The sequence below is a fragment of the Nipponia nippon genome, unplaced genomic scaffold (genome assembly GCF_047370975.1).
Source record: "Nipponia nippon isolate SJK-2023a ecotype South Korea unplaced genomic scaffold, ASM4737097v1 scaffold_5, whole genome shotgun sequence".
Taxonomy (NCBI): Eukaryota; Metazoa; Chordata; class Aves; order Pelecaniformes; family Threskiornithidae; genus Nipponia; species Nipponia nippon.
Window position 1 is genome coordinate 98813432 of NW_028262369.1, and position 25873 is coordinate 98839304.

The 25873-nt window shown below is 42.3% G+C and overlaps 1 protein-coding gene across 2 annotated transcripts in view; it reads right to left on the reverse strand.

Annotated features, from left to right (window-relative positions):
- The window catches only part of NEB (nebulin), a 124755-nt gene that overhangs the window by 74319 nt on the left and 24563 nt on the right, over positions 1-25873 (reverse strand). For both annotated transcript variants that reach the window (XM_087731532.1, XM_087731531.1), the window contains exons 27-55: positions 24388-24594; positions 23539-23643; positions 23268-23375; positions 22593-22904; positions 21627-21833; positions 20059-20163; positions 19126-19233; positions 17313-17624; positions 16962-17168; positions 16386-16490; positions 15374-15481; positions 14242-14553; positions 13845-14048; positions 13258-13362; positions 12460-12567; positions 11770-12081; positions 11048-11251; positions 10588-10692; positions 10385-10492; positions 8872-9183; positions 8150-8353; positions 7690-7794; positions 7487-7594; positions 3937-4248; positions 3215-3418; positions 2755-2859; positions 2552-2659; positions 1293-1604; positions 387-590 (exon numbers count right to left, since the gene is read on the reverse strand). In XM_087731532.1, the coding sequence (XP_087587658.1) occupies positions 387-590; positions 1293-1604; positions 2552-2659; positions 2755-2859; positions 3215-3418; positions 3937-4248; positions 7487-7594; positions 7690-7794; positions 8150-8353; positions 8872-9183; positions 10385-10492; positions 10588-10692; positions 11048-11251; positions 11770-12081; positions 12460-12567; positions 13258-13362; positions 13845-14048; positions 14242-14553; positions 15374-15481; positions 16386-16490; positions 16962-17168; positions 17313-17624; positions 19126-19233; positions 20059-20163; positions 21627-21833; positions 22593-22904; positions 23268-23375; positions 23539-23643; positions 24388-24594 (5316 nt within the window). The remainder of the gene's footprint in view (positions 1-386; positions 591-1292; positions 1605-2551; positions 2660-2754; positions 2860-3214; positions 3419-3936; positions 4249-7486; positions 7595-7689; positions 7795-8149; positions 8354-8871; positions 9184-10384; positions 10493-10587; positions 10693-11047; positions 11252-11769; positions 12082-12459; positions 12568-13257; positions 13363-13844; positions 14049-14241; positions 14554-15373; positions 15482-16385; positions 16491-16961; positions 17169-17312; positions 17625-19125; positions 19234-20058; positions 20164-21626; positions 21834-22592; positions 22905-23267; positions 23376-23538; positions 23644-24387; positions 24595-25873) is intronic.

The window sequence follows — 25873 nt, forward strand, 5'->3', positions numbered from 1 at the left end:
ATGGATATTTCAAAGACTGCCCTAGAACAAGTAGGTTAGTAATTACTAGATTACTAAATAAACTTGATAAATTATTAGATTTATTACACAAAATGCTATATTAAAAATTAGATGAACGTTAGGTAACACATTACTAGATACACAATAGAGTACGTGGAAAGCTTCACAACTGATAATTCCAATTTAACTTGGTAACTTGGAAGGTATTATTAAATTAGCACCTGCTGAAAATAAGTTACCTGTTGATGACCAAGAATGTCACTTATGGTTTTAAAGCCTCACTGTGCTGAAATCTCATACAACAACCACACATCTGTATTTCTGGGCCTGTCTCCAGGGTTTAGGTGGAGACTGCTGACGTGTTACCTAATTGAATCAAGACTCACCTTATTCATCGTCTCCGCATTCTGCTTGGCTAAGACCATCTCTAGAGAATCAGTGACGCTAGTAAACTTGATGGTGTCTGGAGGCTGACGGTATATTTTATCACTCAAGATCTCTCCCGCCTTCTTGGCTTTTTCAACGTCCAAGGAACCAATTGGGACCCAACCAATGCCTCGTAACCATTCAAGGTCAGACTTGTAGCAGTTCTATTACAAAATACAAAGACAGCTGTCTCATTAATATTGCCAGTTAAACATTTCATATATACCATGCAACTAATGCTTACTTTCTTTAAGTTCCCTTCCTCCTAGTTCAATCTGCAAAACAATCTCTGTTAGCGACCTAAATTCAGATCCCTTATTTGTCTTCAAGAGGTATCATTCACCCAAAAACATGTTGGGGAATGGTCAAAGAATAATGGGATTAAAACAAAACCCTGAAAATCAGTATAAACTTTTCCTGTAACATTTGTTCCCAACAAATAAATGGTCACCCACTAAGAACAGCAGGTCTTAATTTAAACCATTTTCTCCAAGACGGAACAAAGGAATTCTCTCCACTAAAGCCATGCAACTAAAAAAAAAAAGTCATACTAGGCAATTTCCTCTTTATATGCAGTTAATCTGCATATCAAGTATGAAGATTGTCTATTATGAAGGATTATAAGCAGCTAATTCTATTATTCGGCTAACGGATTGGCTGTATATAGACCTTCATAATACTCAACCTTCCTTACCTACAGATTCATTCACTCCTAAAAATCTTATGACCTTGCTTGGAATAGATAAATCAAAACACAATGTGAAAAAACACTGTATGAGAGCAACAGTTCAAGCAGATTCTGTAGTTCATATTCCAAGGAAATTACATACACTTTAGAACTCCAACACATATCAGTGAGTACTCACATCACTCTGTAGATCATAGGCTTTCTTAGCATGGATAACATCATTCTGGTCTGGCAGGCAAGTCCACGCATGTAGAAAGTGCTTGTAATCAATATCACTGACCAACTCCTGACATTTCTTGGCCAACACGATTCCCAGCATGTCCACTGGGCTACTGAAGTGGGTCTTTGTCTTCTCAAAGGCTTTCTTGTACTCTCTGTCACTCTGGATCTTGGCTACGTGCATCGACCACATCATCTTTGGATCATCCTCTATGTTACGCGCCCCTATGTGGTGGCCAAGCTGCTTGCGATAGCCTTCTTTATACTTGTACTATAGGCAAAAAAAATGTTCAGGGAGTTTTAGTTTAGTTTTCTTTATGTCCCTAGCAGCACCTGTGGCACAACCTCCAGAGAACTTAGTATCTGAAACCACAGAGACTTGAGAGTGAGAAAGTATTCAGCTGATGAACTGCAGTGTACAGCTACAAAAGGATTACCATGACATTATCTGCCTGATACGACCTTCATATTTTCGAACAAACTTCCCTGGCCTATATATAAAGAGCTACTACTGAGTAACTTAGAGTAAAAAAAAGTCTCCCAACTTATGGCAGCAACACAAAAGGCCTGAATTTAATTAATATCCCCTACGTAAAGAATCAGTTAGTGAACTTCAAGCACGACAGCCAAATAAACTCCTGTTCAATCTGTTCAGGAGATAAAAACTGGAAGACCATAGAAACAGACCGGGAAGTTTAAAGAGAGACACCAAACACATATATGGAATAAATTTTGATATTAATACCTAATAATAATAAAAAATTATTTACTTCTATACTTCCTTTATGTTTACACAAAATCTTGGTTTGGGTTTTCTTTCCTCATGTCCAGCTCAGCTGGGTACCTGCAACAGCAGGGGCGTGCAGACTGGCAGTACGGACGGCAGCACACCACCTCAAAAGTCCAGTCTGTGGCACGACGAGACGCTGCCACGAGCCCAGGAGGGACATTGCTTTGGATTACGTCCATCACCCAGCTCCCACAGTTACTCTCTCCACACCCTCTACAAATGCCCTCGCAACACCGCACGCCCATAACACCAAGGGACACCTGCAGGCAGACCCTCCAAAACCAACTGTTTACAGACTTGCTGAATTCTAATGAGAGGCAAGAGCTGTGTTGCCTCCATTCCGCTAAGGTTGCAAACTCTGGGCTTCAACTGCAAGCACCTGTAAGCTGTCTGGTTGCGTGTGCCACCAAGGGCTCCTGCGTACTTACATCACTTGCAATGTCTCTGGAAGCTTTAGCAGACTTGATAGGAATGGCATCTGCCCGCATGTCGTAGCCCTTTTTCTTATCTTCCTCCATCGCAAGCTTGTACAGTTTCTGAAAGAACAACAAGCATTCCCCTCAAGCAACACTTCTTCCCGCACCACAGCAGCGTCCAGGGACGCACACTTAACCCCAGCTCCAACACCTACCTCACTGAAGTTCGCTTGGTTCTGCTGGGCTAGCAAAATACCAGGTGTATCCGGCATAATGTGAACGCTGGTTTTATCTTTCTCCCAGGCCGATGTGTACGAGCGCTGAAACAAGGAGTACAGCCTGAGATAAGATCCTGCAAGCACGGGGCAACAAACTCAAAGAGCAAACCAGCTCAACGAACTGAAGCAAGGGGCCTCTACTTTGCACAGATTCAGGAATGCCTTTTCTTTTCCCCAGACTTCCTAACGCTCCACCCTTTTCTTTTCCACACTGCACCCAATCACTGCTCCAACCACACAAAACAGAATTTGATCTAAAACAGGGAGCACCAATCTCTGACGCAAGACGATGCAATACCCCCCGCCCTTTGCAAAGCCCAGGCCCTGGAAGGAGAGACCTCAAAGTCCTGGGAAATGCACTCATTTCCTTCAGGTTGCAAACACAAGCAAATCTCACTTGGTTCATAATTTCGGAGTTGTGCTTTGCCAGAACCATGGGCATCGAGTCAGGAAGGCTCGTGAATTTGATGGTGTCCGGGTGTTGCCGATACTTCTTCTCGCTCAGGATGAGGCTCGCCCTCTTGTTCTTCTCATCGTCCAGCGAACCACTTGGGGACCAGCCAATGCCCCTCAGCCACAGAAGGTCGGACTTGTACACATTCTGAAAGGACAGGCAGGGACACAAAGCACCTCAGCAACCGCCTTATCCCATGCCAACGCTCCTCCTGCCAAATGAAGCTCTGCCTATCAAAACACAGTCCCCTGGGTCAACCCCCCAGCCACCACGAAGGGACTCCTCATCACCTAACGCTCTTCATACCATTCACCACTGCACACATGGCTTGCCTTTGCCCACTCTCGGTCCTCCAAAAGAAAATATTTGACTCCATTGCCCCTCCCCTGCCATTCACAACTCCAGCCACCTGCAGCAACACTCCCCCCAAGGTGCTCAAGGCAAGACAGGACTTTTCTGTCACCATAAAGTACGACCCCACACAAACTTCATCCCCGCCCATTCATGACATCAACTCTCAGCCAGATAGGATGGCCACAACAGAGTCTCAGTCTCACAGAATCAGCCTAGGCTTATTTATGCTCCCCACCTGGACCTTCTCCAACAAAGGAACAGAACACAAGGCAGACTTCTGCTTGTCACACTCCCACTAAAGGATAACTTACATCACTCTGAAGGTCATACACTTTCCTGGCTTGCACAACATCGTTCTGGTCCGGCAGGCAGGTCCACCGATGCAGAAAGTGCTTGTAATCAATGTCGCTGACCAGCTCCTGGCATTTCTTGGCCAACACGACTCCCAGCATGTCCACTGGGCTACTGAAGTGGGTCTTTGTCTTCTCAAAGGCCTTCTTGTACTCCCTGTCACTCTGGATCTTGGCTACGTGCATCGACCACACCATCTTCGGATCATCCTCTATGTTACGCGCCCCTATGTGGTGCCCAAGCTGCTTGCGGTAGCCTTCTTTGTATTTGTACTGCAGGGTGAAGGAAGCTCAGTAAGTTTCAGACCAGCTCTTCTCCCTTCGGACATTAGTTTCTAGCAGCACCTCTGAACAGGCACTTTGCTCGTGGAGCCTGGTGAGATCACCGTGTGAAGAGGCGCCTAAGCGCAGTTTATCCCTACCGGGTCCTACTCTGCCATCCCACCCCACACCTACGCTGGGCCACAGGAGGCACATGGAGGCCCAGGCGGCAACTCCAACCAAGCGAGCTCGGGAACCAGCAGCAATGCAGGCCAGCAGACAGGGTCTCCACACAACCTAAGCATCCCCACAGAGAGGCCAGCTCAGCACCTGGGATGCAAAACTCAGGGAAAACCATGGACAGCTCCAGCAGGCAACCTGGCCCTCACCCTGCGCAGCCCTGACTGCACTCACTCACAGCCCACAGCAGCTGACGCACTCCACTGCACCAGGCTCTCCTGCACTGGGCTCGGGAGCCTTATTCACCCAGCCCCGTGTGGGTCCTCAGCTGCAGACCTGCAGCCGCTAAGCTTGGGAAGGGACAGGGGCCAACACAAAACTTTTTCAGCAATGTGCGTGTCGAGAGCTTATGGATGAAAATTAGAGACCAAGGAAACAAAGGAAACTTTGTGATTGCTGTCTGCTACAGGCCACCCGACCAAGGAAAGGCGGTTGAGGAAGAGTTCTTTCTTCAAGTGCAGAAGCAGCACACTCGCAGGCCCTGATCCTGATAGGGGACTTCAACCACCTGAACATCTGCTATAAAAGCAGCACAGCGAACTGCAAGCAGTCCAGGAAACTACTGGAGTGCATTGAGAACAACTTCTTAGTAGAAGTAATGGAGAGCTGACCACAGAAGAGGCACTGCTGGACCTGTTGCTCACTAATGAGGAAGAACTTATCAAAGAGGTCAAGATTGGAAGCAGCCTGGGCTGCAGCAATCACGCCCCGGCAGAATTCTCAATCTTGAGGGGTACAGGACAGGTAAAAAGTAGAGTCAGTATTCTAAATCTCGGAAAGGCAAGCTTTTGGCTGTCTAGGGTGCTAGTGAATGGGATCCCGTGGGAAACTGCCCTTAGAGATAAAGGAGTGAATGAGAGCTGGGAGGTATTTAAAGACTTTTTTATTAGGGTGCAAGAGCTCTCAATCCCAACATGCAGGAAGTCCGTCAGGGAAGGCAGGAGGCCAGCTTGGCTAAGTCAAGATGCTGCACAGGCAGCGGAGGCAGGGATACACATCCTGGGGAGATTATAGGGATATGGCCTGAGAGTGCAGGGAGGGGATCAGGAAAGCCAAGGCACAGTTGGAGCTGAACTTGGCTAGGGATGTAAAAAATAACAAGAAGGATTTCTTCAGGTACACAGGACAACAAAGGAAGGTGAAAGAAACTGTACCCGCCCTGATGAGTGAAACGGGAGACCTGGCTACAACCGATATGGAGAAGGGTGAGATACTCAACAACTTCTTTGCCTTGGTCTTCACCTGCAAGTGCTCTAGCCATGCCATCCTTTGGATTCACTGAATCCAAAGCCAGGGACTGGGAGAATGAAGTACTGCCCACTGTAGGAGAAGATCAGGTTTGAGACCGTCTAAGGAACCTGAATGTGCACAAGTCCATGGGACCTGATGAGATGCATCCAAGGGTCCTGAGGGAACTGGCAAATGAAGTTGCTAAGCCACTATCCACCATCTTTGAAAAGTCATGGCAGACCAGTGAAGTTCCCAGTGACTGGAAAAGGCGAAACATAACCCCATTTTTAAAAAGGGAAAAAAGGAAGACCCAGGGAACTACAGGCTGGTCAGTCTCACCTCTGTGCACAGCAAGATCATGGAGCAGATCTACCTGGAAACTATGCTAAGGCACATGGAAAACAGAGAGGTGATTGGTGACAGCCAACATGGCTTCATTAAAGGCAAATCATGCCTGACAGATTTGGTGGGCTTTTACAACAGGGTTACAGCATTGGTGGATAAGGGAAGAGCGACTGACATCATCTACTTGGACTTGTGCAAAGCACTTGATACTGTCCCGCACAACATCCTTGGCTCTAAAATGGAGAGACATGGATTTGACAGGCGGACCACTCAGTGGATAAGGAATTGGCTGGATGGTCGCACTTAAAGAGTTGCAGTCAAACGCAACTCTTGCTCAATGCCTGGGTTAGAGACCAGCTATGAGTGGTGTCCCTCAGGGGCCTGTACCAGGACCAGCACTGTCTAACATCTTTGTCAGGGACACGGACAGTGGGATTGAATGCACCCTCAGCAAGTTTGCCGAAGACACCAGCCTGAGTGGTGCAGTCAACACGCTGGAAGGTAGGGATGCCATCCAAAGGGACCTTGACAGTCTTGAGAGGTGGGCCCATGTGAACCTCATGAAGTTCATTCAACAAGGTCAAGTGTAAGGTCCTGCACCTGGGTCAAGGCAATCCCAAACATGGATACAGGTTGGGCAATGTGTGGATTGAGAGCAGTCCTGCAGAGGACTTGGGGGTATTGGTGGATGATAAAATGAATATGAGCTGGCAATATGCACTTGCAGCCCAGAAAGCCAATCATACCCTGGGTTGCATCAAAAGTAGTGTGGCCAGCAGGTCGAGGGAGGTGATTCTCCTGCTCTACTCTGTTCTCACGAGACCCCACCTGGAGCACTGCGTCTAGCTCTGGTGTCCCAAGCATAAGAAATACATGGCCCTGCTCGAGTGGGTCCAGAGAAGGGCCACAAAGATCATCAGGGTGCCGAGGCACCTCCCCTAGGCTGAGAGACATGCTGAGAGAGTTAGGGTTGTTTAGCCTAGAGAAGACAAGGCTCCAGGGAGACCTTATAGCAACCTTCCAGTACTTAAAGGGGCCTACAGGAAAGACAGGGAGGGATTTTTTATCAGGGAGTATAGTGATAGGATGAGGGATAACAGTTTTAAACTGAAAGTGAATAGATTTAGACTAAATATTAGGAAGAAATTCTTTACTGTGAGTGTGGTGAGACACTGGAACAGGTTGTCCAGGTAAGCTGTGGATACCCGCTCCCTGGAAGTGTTCAAGGCCAGGTTGGATGGGGCTTTGAGCAACCTTATCTGCTGGGAGGTGTCACTGCCCAGAGCTGGAGGGTTGGAACTAGATGATCTTTAAGGTCCCTTAACACCCAAACCATTCTATGATTCAATGATGCTACAACTTTTACCCCTGCCTCTTTCTGAAATGTAAAGTAAGACAGAGGAGAGCGTGCCACCAAGGGCTCCTGTGTACTTACATCACTTGCAATGTCTCTGGAAGCTTTAGCAGACTTGATAGGAATGGCATCTGCCCGCATGTCGTAGCCCTTTTTCTTATCTTCCTCCATCGCAAGCTTGTACAGTTTCTGAAAGAACAACAAGCATTCCCCTCAAGCAACACTTCTTCCCGCACCACAGCAGCGTCCAGGGACGCACACTTAACCCCAGCTCCAACACCTACCTCACTGAAGTTCGCTTGGTTCTGCTGGGCTAGCAAAATACCAGGTGTATCCGGCATAATGTGAACGCTGGTTTTATCTTTCTCCCAGGCCGATGTGTACGAGCGCTGAAACAAGGAGTACAGCCTGAGATAAGATCCTGCAAGCACGGGGCAACAAACTCAAAGAGCAAACCAGCTCAACGAACTGAAGCAAGGGGCCTCTACTTTGCACAGATTCAGGAATGCCTTTTCTTTTCCCCAGACTTCCTAACGCTCCACCCTTTTCTTTTCCACACTGCACCCAATCACTGCTCCAACCACACAAAACAGAATTTGATCTAAAACAGGGAGCACCAATCTCTGACGCAAGACGATGCAATACCCCCCGCCCTTTGCAAAGCCCAGGCCCTGGAAGGAGAGACCTCAAAGTCCTGGGAAATGCACTCATTTCCTTCAGGTTGCAAACACAAGCAAATCTCACTTGGTTCATAATTTCGGAGTTGTGCTTTGCCAGAACCATGGGCATCGAGTCAGGAAGGCTCGTGAATTTGATGGTGTCCGGGTGTTGCCGATACTTCTTCTCGCTCAGGATGAGGCTCGCCCTCTTGTTCTTCTCATCGTCCAGCGAACCACTTGGGGACCAGCCAATGCCCCTCAGCCACAGAAGGTCGGACTTGTACACATTCTGAAAGGACAGGCAGGGACACAAAGCACCTCAGCAACCGCCTTATCCCATGCCAACGCTCCTCCTGCCAAATGAAGCTCTGCCTATCAAAACACAGTCCCCTGGGTCAACCCCCCAGCCACCACGAAGGGACTCCTCATCACCTAACGCTCTTCATACCATTCACCACTGCACACATGGCTTGCCTTTGCCCACTCTCGGTCCTCCAAAAGAAAATATTTGACTCCATTGCCCCTCCCCTGCCATTCACAACTCCAGCCACCTGCAGCAACACTCCCCCCAAGGTGCTCAAGGCAAGACAGGACTTTTCTGTCACCATAAAGTACGACCCCACACAAACTTCATCCCCGCCCATTCATGACATCAACTCTCAGCCAGATAGGATGGCCACAACAGAGTCTCAGTCTCACAGAATCAGCCTAGGCTTATTTATGCTCCCCACCTGGACCTTCTCCAACAAAGGAACAGAACACAAGGCAGACTTCTGCTTGTCACACTCCCACTAAAGGATAACTTACATCACTCTGAAGGTCATACACTTTCCTGGCTTGCACAACATCGTTCTGGTCCGGCAGGCAGGTCCACCGATGCAGAAAGTGCTTGTAATCAATGTCGCTGACCAGCTCCTGGCATTTCTTGGCCAACACGACTCCCAGCATGTCCACTGGGCTACTGAAGTGGGTCTTTGTCTTCTCAAAGGCCTTCTTGTACTCCCTGTCACTCTGGATCTTGGCTACGTGCATCGACCACACCATCTTCGGATCATCCTCTATGTTACGCGCCCCTATGTGGTGCCCAAGCTGCTTGCGGTAGCCTTCTTTGTATTTGTACTGCAGGGTGAAGGAAGCTCAGTAAGTTTCAGACCAGCTCTTCTCCCTTCGGACATTAGTTTCTAGCAGCACCTCTGAACAGGCACTTTGCTCGTGGAGCCTGGTGAGATCACCGTGTGAAGAGGCGCCTAAGCGCAGTTTATCCCTACCGGGTCCTACTCTGCCATCCCACCCCACACCTACGCTGGGCCACAGGAGGCACATGGAGGCCCAGGCGGCAACTCCAACCAAGCGAGCTCGGGAACCAGCAGCAATGCAGGCCAGCAGACAGGGTCTCCACACAACCTAAGCATCCCCACAGAGAGGCCAGCTCAGCACCTGGGATGCAAAACTCAGGGAAAACCATGGACAGCTCCAGCAGGCAACCTGGCCCTCACCCTGCGCAGCCCTGACTGCACTCACTCACAGCCCACAGCAGCTGACGCACTCCACTGCACCAGGCTCTCCTGCACTGGGCTCGGAAGCCTTATTCACCCAGCCCCGTGTGGGTCCTCAGCTGCAGACCTGCAGCCGCTAAGCTTGGGAAGGGACAGGAGCCAACACAAAACTTTTTCCTTTGCCTCGTAGTGAAATTTCAAGTAAGACTGAGGAGAGATTGAACTCATCTCGCTACAGTAATGGAACAAGCCTGAACTACAAAACCTCGCATCAGAGAATAAATTCAGGTCCTGCAGAGCTAAGCCCTGAAAAGATACTCCGGGGCACAGTAATGACTGGCCTAGAGCGACTGGACTTGCCCTCAGTCCAGACAGAAACTGTAAATGCCCCAGTCGTAACACAAAACTTAGTTTGGGTTTTCTTTCCTCATGTCCAGCTCAGCTGGGTACCTGCAACAGCAGGGGCGTGCAGACTGGCAGTACGGACGGCAGCACACCACCTCAAAAGTCCAGTCTGTGGCACGACGAGACGCTGCCACGAGCCCAGGAGGGACATTGCTTTGGATTACGTCCATCACCCAGCTCCCACAGTTACTCTCTCCACACCCTCTACAAATGCCCTCGCAACACCGCACGCCCATAACACCAAGGGACACCTGCAGGCAGACCCTCCAAAACCAACTGTTTACAGACTTGCTGAATTCTAATGAGAGGCAAGAGCTGTGTTGCCTCCATTCCGCTAAGGTTGCAAACTCTGGGCTTCAACTGCAAGCACCTGTAAGCTGTCTGGTTGCGTGTGCCACCAAGGGCTCCTGCGTACTTACATCACTTGCAATGTCTCTGGAAGCTTTAGCAGACTTGATAGGAATGGCATCTGCCCGCATGTCGTAGCCCTTTTTCTTATCTTCCTCCATCGCAAGCTTGTACAGTTTCTGAAAGAACAACAAGCATTCCCCTCAAGCAACACTTCTTCCCGCACCACAGCAGCGTCCAGGGACGCACACTTAACCCCAGCTCCAACACCTACCTCACTGAAGTTCGCTTGGTTCTGCTGGGCTAGCAAAATACCAGGTGTATCCGGCATAATGTGAACGCTGGTTTTATCTTTCTCCCAGGCCGATGTGTACGAGCGCTGAAACAAGGAGTACAGCCTGAGATAAGATCCTGCAAGCACGGGGCAACAAACTCAAAGAGCAAACCAGCTCAACGAACTGAAGCAAGGGGCCTCTACTTTGCACAGATTCAGGAATGCCTTTTCTTTTCCCCAGACTTCCTAACGCTCCACCCTTTTCTTTTCCACACTGCACCCAATCACTGCTCCAACCACACAAAACAGAATTTGATCTAAAACAGGGAGCACCAATCTCTGACGCAAGACGATGCAATACCCCCCGCCCTTTGCAAAGCCCAGGCCCTGGAAGGAGAGACCTCAAAGTCCTGGGAAATGCACTCATTTCCTTCAGGTTGCAAACACAAGCAAATCTCACTTGGTTCATAATTTCGGAGTTGTGCTTTGCCAGAACCATGGGCATCGAGTCAGGAAGGCTCGTGAATTTGATGGTGTCCGGGTGTTGCCGATACTTCTTCTCGCTCAGGATGAGGCTCGCCCTCTTGTTCTTCTCATCGTCCAGCGAACCACTTGGGGACCAGCCAATGCCCCTCAGCCACAGAAGGTCGGACTTGTACACATTCTGAAAGGACAGGCAGGGACACAAAGCACCTCAGCAACCGCCTTATCCCATGCCAACGCTCCTCCTGCCAAATGAAGCTCTGCCTATCAAAACACAGTCCCCTGGGTCAACCCCCCAGCCACCACAAAGGGACTCCTCATCACCTAACGCTCTTCATACCATTCACCACTGCACACATGGCTTGCCTTTGCCCACTCTCGGTCCTCCAAAAGAAAATATTTGACTCCATTGCCCCTCCCCTGCCATTCACAACTCCAGCCACCTGCAGCAACACTCCCCCCAAGGTGCTCAAGGCAAGACAGGACTTTTCTGTCACCATAAAGTACGACCCCACACAAACTTCATCCCCGCCCATTCATGACATCAACTCTCAGCCAGATAGGATGGCCACAACAGAGTCTCAGTCTCACAGAATCAGCCTAGGCTTATTTATGCTCCCCACCTGGACCTTCTCCAACAAAGGAACAGAACACAAGGCAGACTTCTGCTTGTCACACTCCCACTAAAGGATAACTTACATCACTCTGAAGGTCATACACTTTCCTGGCTTGCACAACATCGTTCTGGTCCGGCAGGCAGGTCCACCGATGCAGAAAGTGCTTGTAATCAATGTCGCTGACCAGCTCCTGGCATTTCTTGGCCAACACGACTCCCAGCATGTCCACTGGGCTACTGAAGTGGGTCTTTGTCTTCTCAAAGGCCTTCTTGTACTCCCTGTCACTCTGGATCTTGGCTACGTGCATCGACCACACCATCTTCGGATCATCCTCTATGTTACGCGCCCCTATGTGGTGCCCAAGCTGCTTGCGGTACGCAGTTTTGTATTGGTACTAATTGAATGCAGAAACATCAATTATCACCTCTTTTCAAGCAAGAATTTTAATTACTCTGTTAATATAGTGGTTAAAACTTTTGTATGTAATGGAGTTTAATTTTTTTTTGCGTATTTTTCCAACATTTTTGGTGTTTATATTGCATGTCCAAAGATACTTGCTAATGTTTCCATAGTTATATACTACCTCACTTTAAATTATTGTATTTGACTGAAATAACTTTACACCATGAAGAATTATACAACCTGTGGGGAGGGCAGCAATATAAGACTGTTAAAATTTTAGACCTCTCCTCCTTTTAAATAAAAACCATCTTTATCCAAAAGCGTGTACCAGCTCTTTGCCCCACTATTATTTTCATTCTGTAAGACTTACTTCACTAGCTATGTCTCTGGATGCCTTTGCTGACTTGAGGGGTATAGCATCAGGAGGAAGATCGTAGCCTTTCCTCTTCAGCTCTTCATATCCTAACTTGTAATGTTTCTGTTAGAGAAGGATTCAAAGTAATTATTGCAAATAAAGCTCTCTAGTGAGTTTTTCAATACTACAACTTTCCTCCCCTGATTGTTGAAAATAAAGTATGAGATTCCACTTTCGAGATCAAAATTTTCTTTTACTTAACACATTAATCTGAATGATTCATAGAGTCTTCTACAGAGGGGAATAGTACAACCCCATGATTCTATACACCCAATTTCAATTGCAATTATTTTTATCTTCTTCAGTTCTTATGATAGAGCTGCTAACGTTTCTTTACCTTTGCATATTTGTTCTATATTTGTTCCATTGCAAGCAGGAATTGGTGTAAATTACATAATCCTTTCTAATTCTAAGAAGGCAATTCAATATAATCAGATATTTTAACAAGAATGACAGGCTTACTAAAAGGTACTGAACACCTATTTACAATGTTAATATGATCAGTAGGGATGAAAAAGAAAACCGCTAACTTGTGTTGAATATTTTCTTAGTATTTTTTATATTCTAGCATCTCCGCTTCCACTTTGTATTTTAGCAATTCCACTTGGGCTTCCCAGTGCATAGCAATTTTCACAGGAAATTGTGTGTGCTTACAGTTGTTAGAATTGCAGAATTATTCTACTGCACTTTAAACTAAAGCCACAATGGGCAATTCTAAATTCCATAAAAGAAACATTGTAGAGACAGACTTACATCACTTGTGTTAATTAAGTTTGATTTAGCCAGCAAAATTTCAGGAGTATCAGGCATGATGTGAACCTGAGTCTTGTCCTTGTCCCAAGCTTCTCTATACAGTATCTGAAAAGAGACACAAACAAAAATACTTTGTCTGATAAAAGGCTCACATGCATAGCAGTAAATTCAGTTTACCTTTTCTCTACAATAGCAAAGCAAAGATGTACTATGCAAGCATGAGTGATGCAAACAATGCGAGATATTACAAACAAATAATAAAATGACTTCTTACTGAAATACCACCTTTTTTTTCTTTTTTACATCCATGAAATATCGAGGAAACAGCATTATGACAATACATTTACATACTACATAGTAAAGGGTCTTATTTGCAGTTATTACTGAGTAAGTTCTACAGCATTGAAGACCTCAATCTTCCGAACAAGGTGTAGTATTTCTTGACAACTGAGCAGTAAGGCACTGATCATAAACATTTGATATTTGTATATTTTAAGCACATGTTCTGACATGGAGATCTTTTTAACTGATGCATACTAATATATTCATTTATTGAATCACATGTTCTGTCTCCAGAGGCAACTTACATCACTTCTATTTTTGGCATTAGATTTTGCTAGAACGATATCCATGGCATCTGGGATACTTGTGAACTTAATAGTATCTGGGTGCTGCCGGTACTTCTTTTCACTCAGTATTTCAGAAGCTTTCTTGTTCTTTTCAGATTCCAGAGATCCCAAAGGACTCCATCCAAGGCCTCTGAGCCATTGTAGATCTGACTTATACAGATTCTGTTAAGGAAAAAAATCAAACCCATAGTAGATTATTTCCCTCTTCATTTATTAAACCATATTAAAAGATTAACTGGCATTTTAGCTTCAATCTGATCTATACTGACATCAAAAGAAAGTTATTAAAGATACTTTTCAATAAGCAGTAAATATCTTCCAAAAAATAAATTAATTAAATCCAGAGGAAGCTTACATCACTCTGTAGTTCGTAGACCCTCTTTGCCTGGGTGACATCATTCTGGTCTGGCAGACAAGTCCAGCGGTGTAGCATGTGCTTGTAGTCTATATCACTAACCAGTTCCTGACATTTCTTAGCCAGAAGGAAGCCTAACATATCCACAGGCATATTAAACTTTGTCTTCCACTTTTCAAAATCTTTCTTGTACTCCCTCTCACTCTGCATCTTAGCTACTTGCATAGACCACATCATCTTAGGATCATCTTGTAAGCTGCGGAATCCAATGTGATGTCCCTGCTGCTTGCGGTAACCTTCTTTGTACTTGTACTGAAATTATAAAGGTTGCATTATTGAAATTGCAGTGAGAAACAGACAATGGTAAAATATATGAGCGAAATATCAATATATTCACTCCGTTCAATGTTTCTCGTTACCAATGAAGTGAGCAACTTGTTATGGCACCTCATGTTAAGGTTTAGTAGCCCCTTGATTAATGGGCATCACTTGGTGTCAGTGAAGGCTCTCCCTGGGAATGAACAGAGTCCCTGGAGAGGAAGAGTGCATGGCTACAAGAGTGGTCTCCTGTGCCATCTGAGTCATACAGTCATACTGTTCAGAACTCCCAAAGGCTGACACAGCCAAATATTTTGACGAATAAAATAATCAGCAGTGAAAAATGCAGATGCTTAAGCATTGGAAACATTTCCTAATGGTTAATAAAATCTCTTCCATAAATGTGGAGCTGTATCCATACCAAGTGATGATAACAGCAATACATGTGTCACCACGTCTATTTCAGAGTTGTAAAGAGGGTTTCTCAGTATAGGCACTGGGATCAGCTAATTGGACCAAATTTGCTGCTGCTCTGAAAATGTAACATCCAAAAGAGCAGACAACTCCTAACTTTGTATGACTAGCCACTTCACGGATGGACCACAATCTTTGGAATTGTCAAGATGCCAGAGCAACCCTTCTTAAATTGTTTTCTTCACTGACAAGAACAGATCAGGAAAGAGTTTTGTCAGCAATTGTGCTTTTTACTCCAAGCCACACGTTAGCAGAAAGGTGTATCTGGATCTAGTGTGACTCTGTAGGTTACAGCAGCTAGATAAAGTGCATGTCATATTGAATTAGAAATGTTGCTTACATCACTTGCAATGTCCCTTGAAGCTTTGGCAGCTTTCACTGAAATGGCTTCAGGTGTGAGGTCATAGCCTTTCTTTATCATTTCCTCCCAGCCAAGCTTGTATAGTTTCTAAAATTGAAAACAATATTAATTGAAAAGTCTTAGTAATACATATGTCACCCTCTATTTAGATATGCTAATGATCCATGTTATCACGTTCTGGTCACCTCACAGGCTTCAGTTATGAGAGAAGGGCTACTAGAATGGGAACTGAGAAATAGGAAACTGATAAGCAAGGAACGCAGGTCTTCCAAGTCTTAGGCTAGTGATTAAATAGTTTTTCTTTACTGCAGCAGCTTCCTACTATAGCTTATCTTGGTGATTTGAAACATATCTGGGGAATTTGAAATATATACAACTGGGATAACTGAAAACTTCTCAATTGGCTTAACAAAAGTTTAATTAATAAGGCTGTAATATAGCCAGTTTGTGCACAGTTGATTTTAAGTACTGCACTTGCAAGTCAAAGATTTGCTGCTGAGCAATCATGCAAAGCAAAACCTAAGTATTTTATACTGGCATAATTGTCACTTTCTCATATTTGAAAGCTGACAGAAAAGTTACAATCACTGCATGTATTTCTTTTCCCATATGCTAAGTTATATATATGTTATATATATGAGTTATAAACCCAATGAACTTGTAATTTTATAGGAAGAAATTTTTAACATGATTGATTTCTATGGCAAGCACAGAGTATGGACTATGCATACCTAGATTTCAAAAAGAGGACTTAAATTTTCCATACATTATAATGTAATTTAGGCTGTTACTTTGCTAGCCTGAAGATGGTACTTATTGCTACTCTGAAAATATTACTCACATAAAAATGCTTCCCTCTGTTCTAAATCCCCCATTCCGTTTCTTCTAACTTATACAAATTAATTACTTATTTTGAAATGGGAGGCACCTTTAAATTTGAAGAAAGTAGATATTAGTTCAAAATGTAATTGGAAGTATTAAAAAACTCTACCTGACTGTAGTTTGCCTTGTTCTGTTTTGCCTGTAGAATATCTGGTGTATCTGGCATCACATGAACCTGAGTTTTATCCTTCTCCCAAGCTTGAGTATAAGCATGCTATTGAAAAAAGTAACATCAGATATGTTAATATAAATGACAAAGGATGGCTTTCACATCTCCATTTGCACACTTTGGATACGGATGGGTAAAAAGATGAGGGTGCTGACTTAGATTTATTTTACTATGTAATGACCTAATCCAGGATCCGGTGAATTAGGATCCAGACTTGCTTCTAGTGCAGTCCAACTATCAAGATTTTCAAGGCCAGTAATTTCTATACAAGAATGAGAAGAATAGCGGTTGGAGAGGTAGCAATGAGAAAAATGAGAAAAGATTTATTTAACCAATGCTATTTATCAGCAACTTGAGTGTTTCATTAAGAAAAAAATTGAAAAAAGAGGAACCTGTAGGTGACAGTTGTTTTTCCCAGGGAAACACTGCTACATAAAGGTGGTGACAGACTTACAGAGTGCTTATGGAAATGGATTATATGTGAGTGTCTGCCTAATTTTCCCCATAAATACTCACTTTGTTCATTATATTTGCATTCTGCTTTGCAAGGACCATGTCCATGGCATCATTCTGTTTTGTAAAGGGGAACATGCTGGGGTGCTGGCGGTATTTCCGATCACTTGCAATTTCTGTGGCTTTCTTAGATTTCTCCACATCCAGAGAACCAGCAGGACTCCAACCGATACCCTTGAACCACTCGTTGTAATCCTGCTTGTACTCATTCTGCCAAACAGAACACAAAAGGAAAGTTTACAGTTTACAAATGGCTCAGACAAAATAATTCTCTTGTTTCCAAAACACAGCCATAATGAAAAAACAGGGAAAAATGTCACAGCTGCGAATGACAGAAGGAAAACAGAAACTTACGTCACTTTGTATCTGATTCATGTTCCTGTACAGTTCTAAACTCATTGCATCTGGTAGAAGCATATACTGGTGGATCAGTCGCTTGTAGTTAGTATTGGTCACACGATCTTGTGCCTCCTTAGCTGCCACGATGCTGAGCGTATCGGCAGGCGTTTGGTAATGTGTCTTGCTCGTCTCATAAGCTTTCTTGTATTCACGATCAGACTGCATCTTAGCCACTTGCATATAATGGACAAGTTTGGGATCATCCTGAAGGCTGCGGAAGCCTACAAGTTTTCCCTTGTCTTGTTCATAACCTAATTTGTATTTATACTGTAAAGAGAACAGGGACTTTAATTCTGCTGCATTTGTTCAATATGCAATATCTATCTTGTAAGGAAAAAAAACCCCAAACTTAGATTAAAACAAGATTTTTACATTGTTAAGAAAACATCACAAAGAATTTAGAAGTGGTGGCTCTGTCCACCTACTCTTAGGGTGCACTCTAAAGCAAAACAGATGTCTAGTGTCCCTTTTAAAAGCAGTATATTTAAAACACTTTCTTAATAAATGAAATTTCCTTACAATAGTTTATTCTGCTCCTGCGTAAGGTTCAGTGTAACCTGGCATTCAATTGTTTTCTAATCTCATTATAAATGACACAATGAAAATATGAAACAAGCTGACAGAAAGCAAAAGGCAAAGAAACACTTAAGATTTGGTTTGCTGAAGGCAGTTCTTTGGAAAAAGTGCACTTTTTATTCTTTTCCCACTGTAGTTTAGAGATACCCATATTAGCTCAAAGATGAACTGCCACAAACAGTAGAACCAGGGCACATTAACCCACATAGTTCTCTGTTACTTTGATATCCTGCTTCCAATATTTGGTTTAGGTCACTATTTTTGTAGTAGTCTGCACCAGACTCAGAATACTTGAGTTCATACTTAAAGACTAAGAACCAAGAACTAAAAACCAAAGATCTAATCATCAGTTCAATTAGGGTCACTTGTTCAAATGATTAAAAAATTCAAGAAACTTCCCAAGACCTTTTGCATTTGTTTCTTTAATAAAATCAACAGTTCAAATTCTTAATCTCCTTCCTCAACCCTGGACAATGAACTACACAGACCAAGTATCAATTCCTTTTTCCTTCACTGCTTACTGCTTGGAGAGAACTCAGAATGGAAGTATCTTCCCCTCAGACTTAGAGCAGTGGCAGAGCAAATTGACTTTGCAGTGCCTGAAACATCCCCTTTGTTGTCAAAAAAAATGGTGGGCTAAATAACGTGTCCTTAGGCCCTAACTTCACTCCTCTCTCAAGCTGGATTTGCCCCTGCCACAGCAAATCCCTCATCACTGATATGCAAAGGATTTCAGAATGGTCCTGATTCCAGAAGCTTGTATTCTCTGCACCAAGAAATTGAATAGGACTTTCACCGAAGGAATAAAGATAACTGTACCACAGTAGTAAAAATAATTTAAGTCCACATCTGTTCTTCTCAAATATTTCTAAGAATGACCTCTGAACGTTCTGTCTAAACTACAAATATACAATGTACATTTATAAAGTATCCAAGCACCATCACACTGAGGAAGGAACTGCCTTAGTTTTTTTTCTAAGAGTCCCTCATATATCTCGTTACCTTCCTAATAAAGAAACTGTTCCTTAACCCTGTTAGAAATGTATTAGAACATGTATCAAATATGTCAGGATTATTCACAAGCAAGAGAACAAAGAGACTTCATGTAATTGGCAGATAAAATTGAATTGTGTCAAGAAATGAATGTTTTACAGTATCTGAAATGGATCATTTTTTTCTTTCAGGAACTTACATCACTAGCAATATCCCTAGAAGCTTTGGCAGCTTTAATAGGGATAGCATCAGCTCTGAGATCATACCCTTTCTTCCTAGATTCTTCAAATGAAAGTCTGTACATTTTCTGTGAAAAGAAAGGAAAGAAATATCCTTTAAAAAAGCAAAACACACCATACTTAAATAAAACTCTGTTATTTTTATATGATAACTTAAAACACAGATTATTCATATGTTTAACACTCCTTGAACAGTTGTTTAAGGCACTCAGGCACACAGAGAGATGAATACTCCTTCAAAATTAACTCCAATCTTAGTATTCATACATCAACGCAGCTGGACTGCACTATAATTAGTAACAATAACCTATAACAAAAAGCAAGAAATTGCATTTGTTTCCCACATGCACAAATATTGGTGAAAAGTTACATCTATAAGATTGTCAATTTAAAAAAAAATGAGATAAATACGTCTATTTTGGTGCACATTAAAGATGTGCACGATTACAAACAATACTTTATTTAGCATATGCAGATTTAACAACTGGCTACTGAAAAGCTGTCTATAATATCATCTGTTACTGAAAGAATAGGTTCAATCTGCAAGAAAGAATTTTGAATCCGCTACAGAAGTTTGTGCGTGGGGAAATAAAATAATAAATACAGTAACAAACACGGATAGTACTCAAACTCTACTATTTTGTTAGTAACTTATATTTTAATGACCTACATGAACACTTCATAATCTGACTATAAATACTATGGCTTTTTCTTGGCATCTTTTGGTATGTAATTTTGGGGAAGGAAGCAGAGAAAAGGAAAATTAACAGCTTTTTGTGAAATTACTACAGGTTAGCAAAGTGAGAATTAGGGAGATTTCTGTATGCTGTCATCTGACTTATTCCTAATAAAAAAAATAAGAGCAATGTCATAGCCTTACAAACAGTACTCACATCACTTAAATTAAATGCATTAACTTTTGCTAAAGCAATCTGTGGAATATCTGGTGTGATGTGAACTTTCTTTTTGTCTTCTTCCCATGCTTGTTTGTACTTGTGCTGGAGGGATAAAAAAAAAAAGATTTCTTTACAACGATGCAACTACTAACACGGTAGGAACATTTGTCTTTTTATTTTAGCACTTAAAAGCAGTGTTAATCAGGAATAGCTCTTATGAAGTTAATTGTGTGAGGCCAAAATAAGAGTGGGAGAAATATCAATCTTGCTAGAGTATTTTACTGCTTGTCCCTTGCCCAGAAGTGTATTCAAGCATATCGAACAGCAGAAAATAGGTTTCAAAATGTACTAGGTCTGGCTGGGATGGAGTCAATCCTCTTCATAGCATCTCAAACAGTGCTGTGTTTTAGATTTGTGACTAAAACAATGCTGATAACACACTAATGTTTTAGCTGTTGCTGCACAGTATCAAGGCCTTCTCTCTTTCTCACTCTGCCCCAGCAGTGAATAGACTGGGTGGTGTGCAAGAGGTTGGGAGGGGACACAAGCAGGCAGATGAACGCAGCTAACCAAAGAGGTATTCCCCACCGCATAACGTCATGCTCTGCAAATGAAAAGGGAGAGGAGGGGGTTTAGGGAGGTTAGACATCTGGTGCTTGGGAACTGGCTGGGCATCAGCCTACCCATGGGAGGTGGCGAGTGGTTGCTTTTGCATCACTTGTTTTGTTTTCTTTCTCTCTTCTTCCACTTCTCCTTTGCTTATTAAACATTTTTTATCTGGACCCACAACTTTTCTTGCTTTTACTCTGCCTTTCCTCTTCCCCCATCCCACTGGGGAGGAGGGGAGGAAGTGAGCGAGTGGCTGTGTGGTGCTTAGCTGCCTACCGGGGTTAACCCACAACTAAAAGCCAAGTCAGAAGGTAGACAAAAAAAATTGGTAGAGGTGGAAGATTATTAGTTTATCTCCTGCAAAATAAGTATCAGCTGAGAGAGGTAATAGAGCTTTACTTAGGGGAAATAGAGATAAGGAAAGCACACATAAGATTCTGATGGTCCCTGTAACTACAATGCACATCAACTCTAGACATTTCTAAAGAACACTAGTGGATTACATCAATTCAGCAGGAGAATCAGAAAATATCTCATGATAAAAGCATTCACATCATGCAGCAATTTCCTATTAATGTAACAGGCATCGGACGAAACACAGTATACATTTAGAAGTCTAAATCCTGTTTCCAAAAGGGATCACTCCAGTATTTTTAGCCCCTAGATTTAAACTGCTAAAAGTCTACAATCAGTTATCTTGGGTAAACTTTACTAATAAAATGTGACCCCCAGGTCTGTCTTTCTATGTATTTCTTAGAAACATTAGGGTCATGCTTTGCTTTCAAGTATATCAAAGGTCTATTAAGACAAAATACAATTACAGTCAAGCATATTCATAAGCTGCCAAAATGAATGATTTCCAAAGCTATGCATCCAATAAGATTGACTATTACATCACGTATAGCTTGTTTCTTACTTCTACAAACTTAAATGAATTTTGATAAACACTTTCTTACCTCATCCATGATTTTAGCATTATTTAAAGCTAAGACCATGTTCATGGAATCCATAGGGACAGAATACTTCAACTTGTCCGGATGCTGGCGATACTTCTTTTCACTAACAATTTCCATTGCTTTTTTGTTCTTCTCAGCTTCCAGGGAGCCCAGTGGCATCCATCCAACACCCTTCATACTTTCATCATATTCTGCTCTGTATTGATTCTGGAAGCAGAAAGAAAAGAAAATAATCAGGTGCATGAAAAAGTCTGTAAATCATGACACTTCTTTCTGTGTTTAATGACTATTAGATTTTGAATGCACGTACTCTAAAAAGAGGCAAATAGTATCAAGATGCATTCAAGGTTTATTTAGAAACTCATTTGTTACAGTGGTGTCTATTGTATTACTCTGCCTTTTATACGGTGTTCAGATCCTCCTTATGATGTATATAGATTGCTTGCATGAGATTACAAGGGTCTTAACCCTTTTGAAGAAGAGGATTATCTTGAATCACTATACTGAGAGAAAAAAAGCCCCTCTTCTCTAGAGGTTAAACATCCCAGGAAATCTGAGAACATAGCTACTGAGCTGGTTTCCCCTTCTTCTGAAAAGATATCTTTATGGAAGTACAAGATAAAACTATTAATGAAAAGTGAAGCTTTTCCTGTCTTAGCCTGCACACAAGTATTGCTCCTGAAGAGCCTCATGGGATACGTAAACAGTAAATATCCATTTTGCTTTATACATAAAATTACTTATTTCTGAGCCCAAATTCTTTAGCAATAGGTACAATTTAATATCTCAGAGTCTTAGAAAAATACAACGGCTATCATTGCTGAAGGTCTCAATTCATATACTACATTTTAGTGTATAACTGAATTAATTTCACTAAGAAAATAGTACTATTTATCTTACGGTACGCTTTCATCACCTAAACATCATTGTATTCATAATACAAAGGTTGAAGAATCTCTCACTTACATCACTTTGTATCTGCATCATGTTTTTGGCTAATTCAAGGCTCATAGCATCAGGCAAAACATTGTAGGTATGGATCAAGTTTTTGTAGTTTGCATTTGTAGCCACTTCCTGCGCTTTCTTGGCTGCCACAACACTGACCATGTCAACTGGAGTATGGAAATTAGTCTTTGCCTTCTCATAGTCTTTTTTGTATTCCCGATCAGATTGCATCTTAGCCACCTGCATGAAGTGCACCAGCTTGGGGTCGTCTTCAAGGCTGCGGAACCCAATATGCTTTCCTTTCTCTTTTTCGTAGGCTAGTTTGTATTTATACTGACAGGAGGAAAGAGAAAGAACAGCAAAAACTTCAATAAAAAAATGTGCACGATTAAGCTCAATTTTATCTCTGACAACATAGAAAATATTTGCCCTTTTTCATCACAAGATCTCAGGTTTAGTCATTTAAACATAGTCTTACAAAATAGCCCATTGAACACAGGCACATGAAGCTCAGCAGCTTTCACTGGAGTGTGGAATTGCAGCAAGTACTGCAAAAGTTTATGCCATCAAGCATATAACTGAAACCTAGACAACTCAAGATGCTTGAAAAGACACATTTGCGCGTAACAGAGCACTTTGAAAATGTTCTGACTGTCTTTGTAGCTACTCTGAGTACTATCATGCAATCAAACTTACATCACTTGCAATGTCTCTGGAGGCTTTGGCTGCTTTTATTGGAATAGCATCTGGCTGCATGTCATAACCTTTCTTCTTCTCTTCCTCCCATCCAGCTTTGTAAAGTTTCTAATTTAAAATGTAAAAGAGAACAGGTACTCTATTATGAAGGCAGAACTACTGAAGTACCCTACATTTGAACTTAAATATTTTCAAAAAAGACATAAAAATCACACCAATTTTTGATCTATGCAACAGACGCTGAATGCGCACTGTGAGCACGGTAACTCACATTACTCATTGTGATCTGGTTCACTCTAGACTGCAGAATTTCTGGAGTATCTGGCATAACGTGAATGCTGGTCTTCTCTTTGTTCCATTTATCGGTGTAGAGCCTCTGCAATAACAAAGTAATATTTAGCATTGAAACGGCATTGCACTTATAAAATAAGAGCTTGCTTTTGTTTTGTTTATTTGCAAGAAATAGTATTTTACAGTATAGTACAGTTCCATAAGCACTACAAATAATCTTCCCGAATATAGCTGCCGAGTGGCAATATTATATTCCTCCTCTTTCTTTAGTACTTTACTTGAGACATTTGCAAAGTATGTTTTGATAACTCATAAATATTGAAACTGAAAATTTTCAGTCTGAATTCTTCCCTGCTTTAATGCAAAGCATAAATTGTTCTTTTATCACGCACCCTCTTTCCATGGCACACATGGAATAAGGATTAATGGTGTCCCAGATAACTAGGGACAAATTTAAAGAACTTGACTTTTTAAGGAAACTTGTACAAAACTGACGGAATTTCAGGGTTTTTTCAGCTCACTGATTATGAATGCTACTTCCTGCAGAAAAAGAGCAAAGGTTACCAAACCACTATAAATCTGGAGAAGACATCTTTAATCACATACACAAAAGAGAATTTTTTAATCTTTATAAACAGAAAATGAAACTCCCTCAATTACGAATACAGTCTGAGGCTTCCATCATCTCTTGCTGTTCAGCCTTAACCAAGCAAACCACTGTAGCCGTTTGAAATTCTAATGACTTCAGTGGGAATGCATCTGTCCCATAATTTTGCAAGAAAAAGACCCAATCCCTGGTTCAGTCGTGATCATCTGAACAAATTCTCACCTTATTCATGGTCTTGGCATTTTGCTTAGCTAGCACTTGTTCCATTGCATCCATTGTAATAGAATACTTCAGCTTGTCTGGGTGCTGGCGATACTTCTTTTCACTGAGAATCTCTGTAGCTTTTTTGGCCTTTTCTACATCCAGCGACTGAATTGGTATCCAGCCAACTCCTCTCAACCAGTTATTAAAGTCTGCTTTGTACACATTCTTTTAAAAAATAAACAAGGAAAACCACAGTGAGACAAGGAAAATTACAATGCCCATATACATAAAAACAGGTAAGGCCTTAAAACTTCTCCTGGTCATTCATTTTACCAGAAAATTTAGACAAGCCTATTATAACTGCTATTGTTTTCCAAATTCTTAGCGTAACTCTAACAAGTATTGTTGTGTTAGGGATAAAGAAATTCTTTTCACTAAACCAATGTGTAGAACTCGCACTGCAAACCAAATGCACAGACCTTAGAACAATTTTTGAGTGCTAAATATGAAAATCTGACAAAAATATAATTTTTTTTTAAATTACACTCTTGTTTGTTAGTAGGCTCAGTTCGTAGTAGAATTAATTCAGAGAAATTGTTTCAGCAACTTCTGCTTAATGGCCTGGTTCTGCACAATCTGGAATAGACACCATTCCTATTTAATCATACTTTATAACATGGCTTTCAGAACAGATAAAGGTACAAAAATGCTGTGAAAATAAACCTGTTCCTGAACTGCACTGTTAGAAGTAACAGGGAGACTATCAGAGTCTGAGAAAAAGACCACATACTGTCATAGCATGTGTACCCAGGGCAAAATTTGTCCTCAGGTACCACGCTTCTCTCCTGGCAAACATCCTGAGTTAGCCAGCCAAGCAAGCTCAGCCAACTCAACCAGGGTAGGTAAAAATACAATGGGGAAGCAAAAAACTTGAGCTGAAAAGTTCTGTATTTGGAAAGAACAATGTCTAAAGGTCAGATCCTCTATCTGTTGGCCAATGGGAACACGCATATTATCCTCTCCAAACAATGCTTAGAATCTGAAGAACACTTTCAATCAGCTTATTAACTTTTTTGGGAATTTCAAATTTGTCAGATAATTTGTCAGTAATGCAGATTAAACTAAATACTTTCTGGATAAACAAGCAGACCCTGAAGTTACACTAGTGAAAACAAAAAATGGAAACGAGTCACAAAACTTAATGGAAACTAGAAAGCTTTTTTATAAATCCTTATCATGCATGGCATATGCATCTGCTGGAGGAGAAAGGCAGGAAGGAAAAGTGAACAAAATAAATAAATCTCAAATCCCTAGGTATAATACAAACATACATAATGTATGTTTTCAGTAAACTTAAATAAAATATAGTCAGAATTTAGACTGCACATAACCTACGATCTCTGACAATACGAATAATAATCACAGTAATAACACATCGTAATTACAAATCCAGCTACAAAAATACACGAGTTAGAAAAACATGTTCATTTGCTGAGAATTAGCC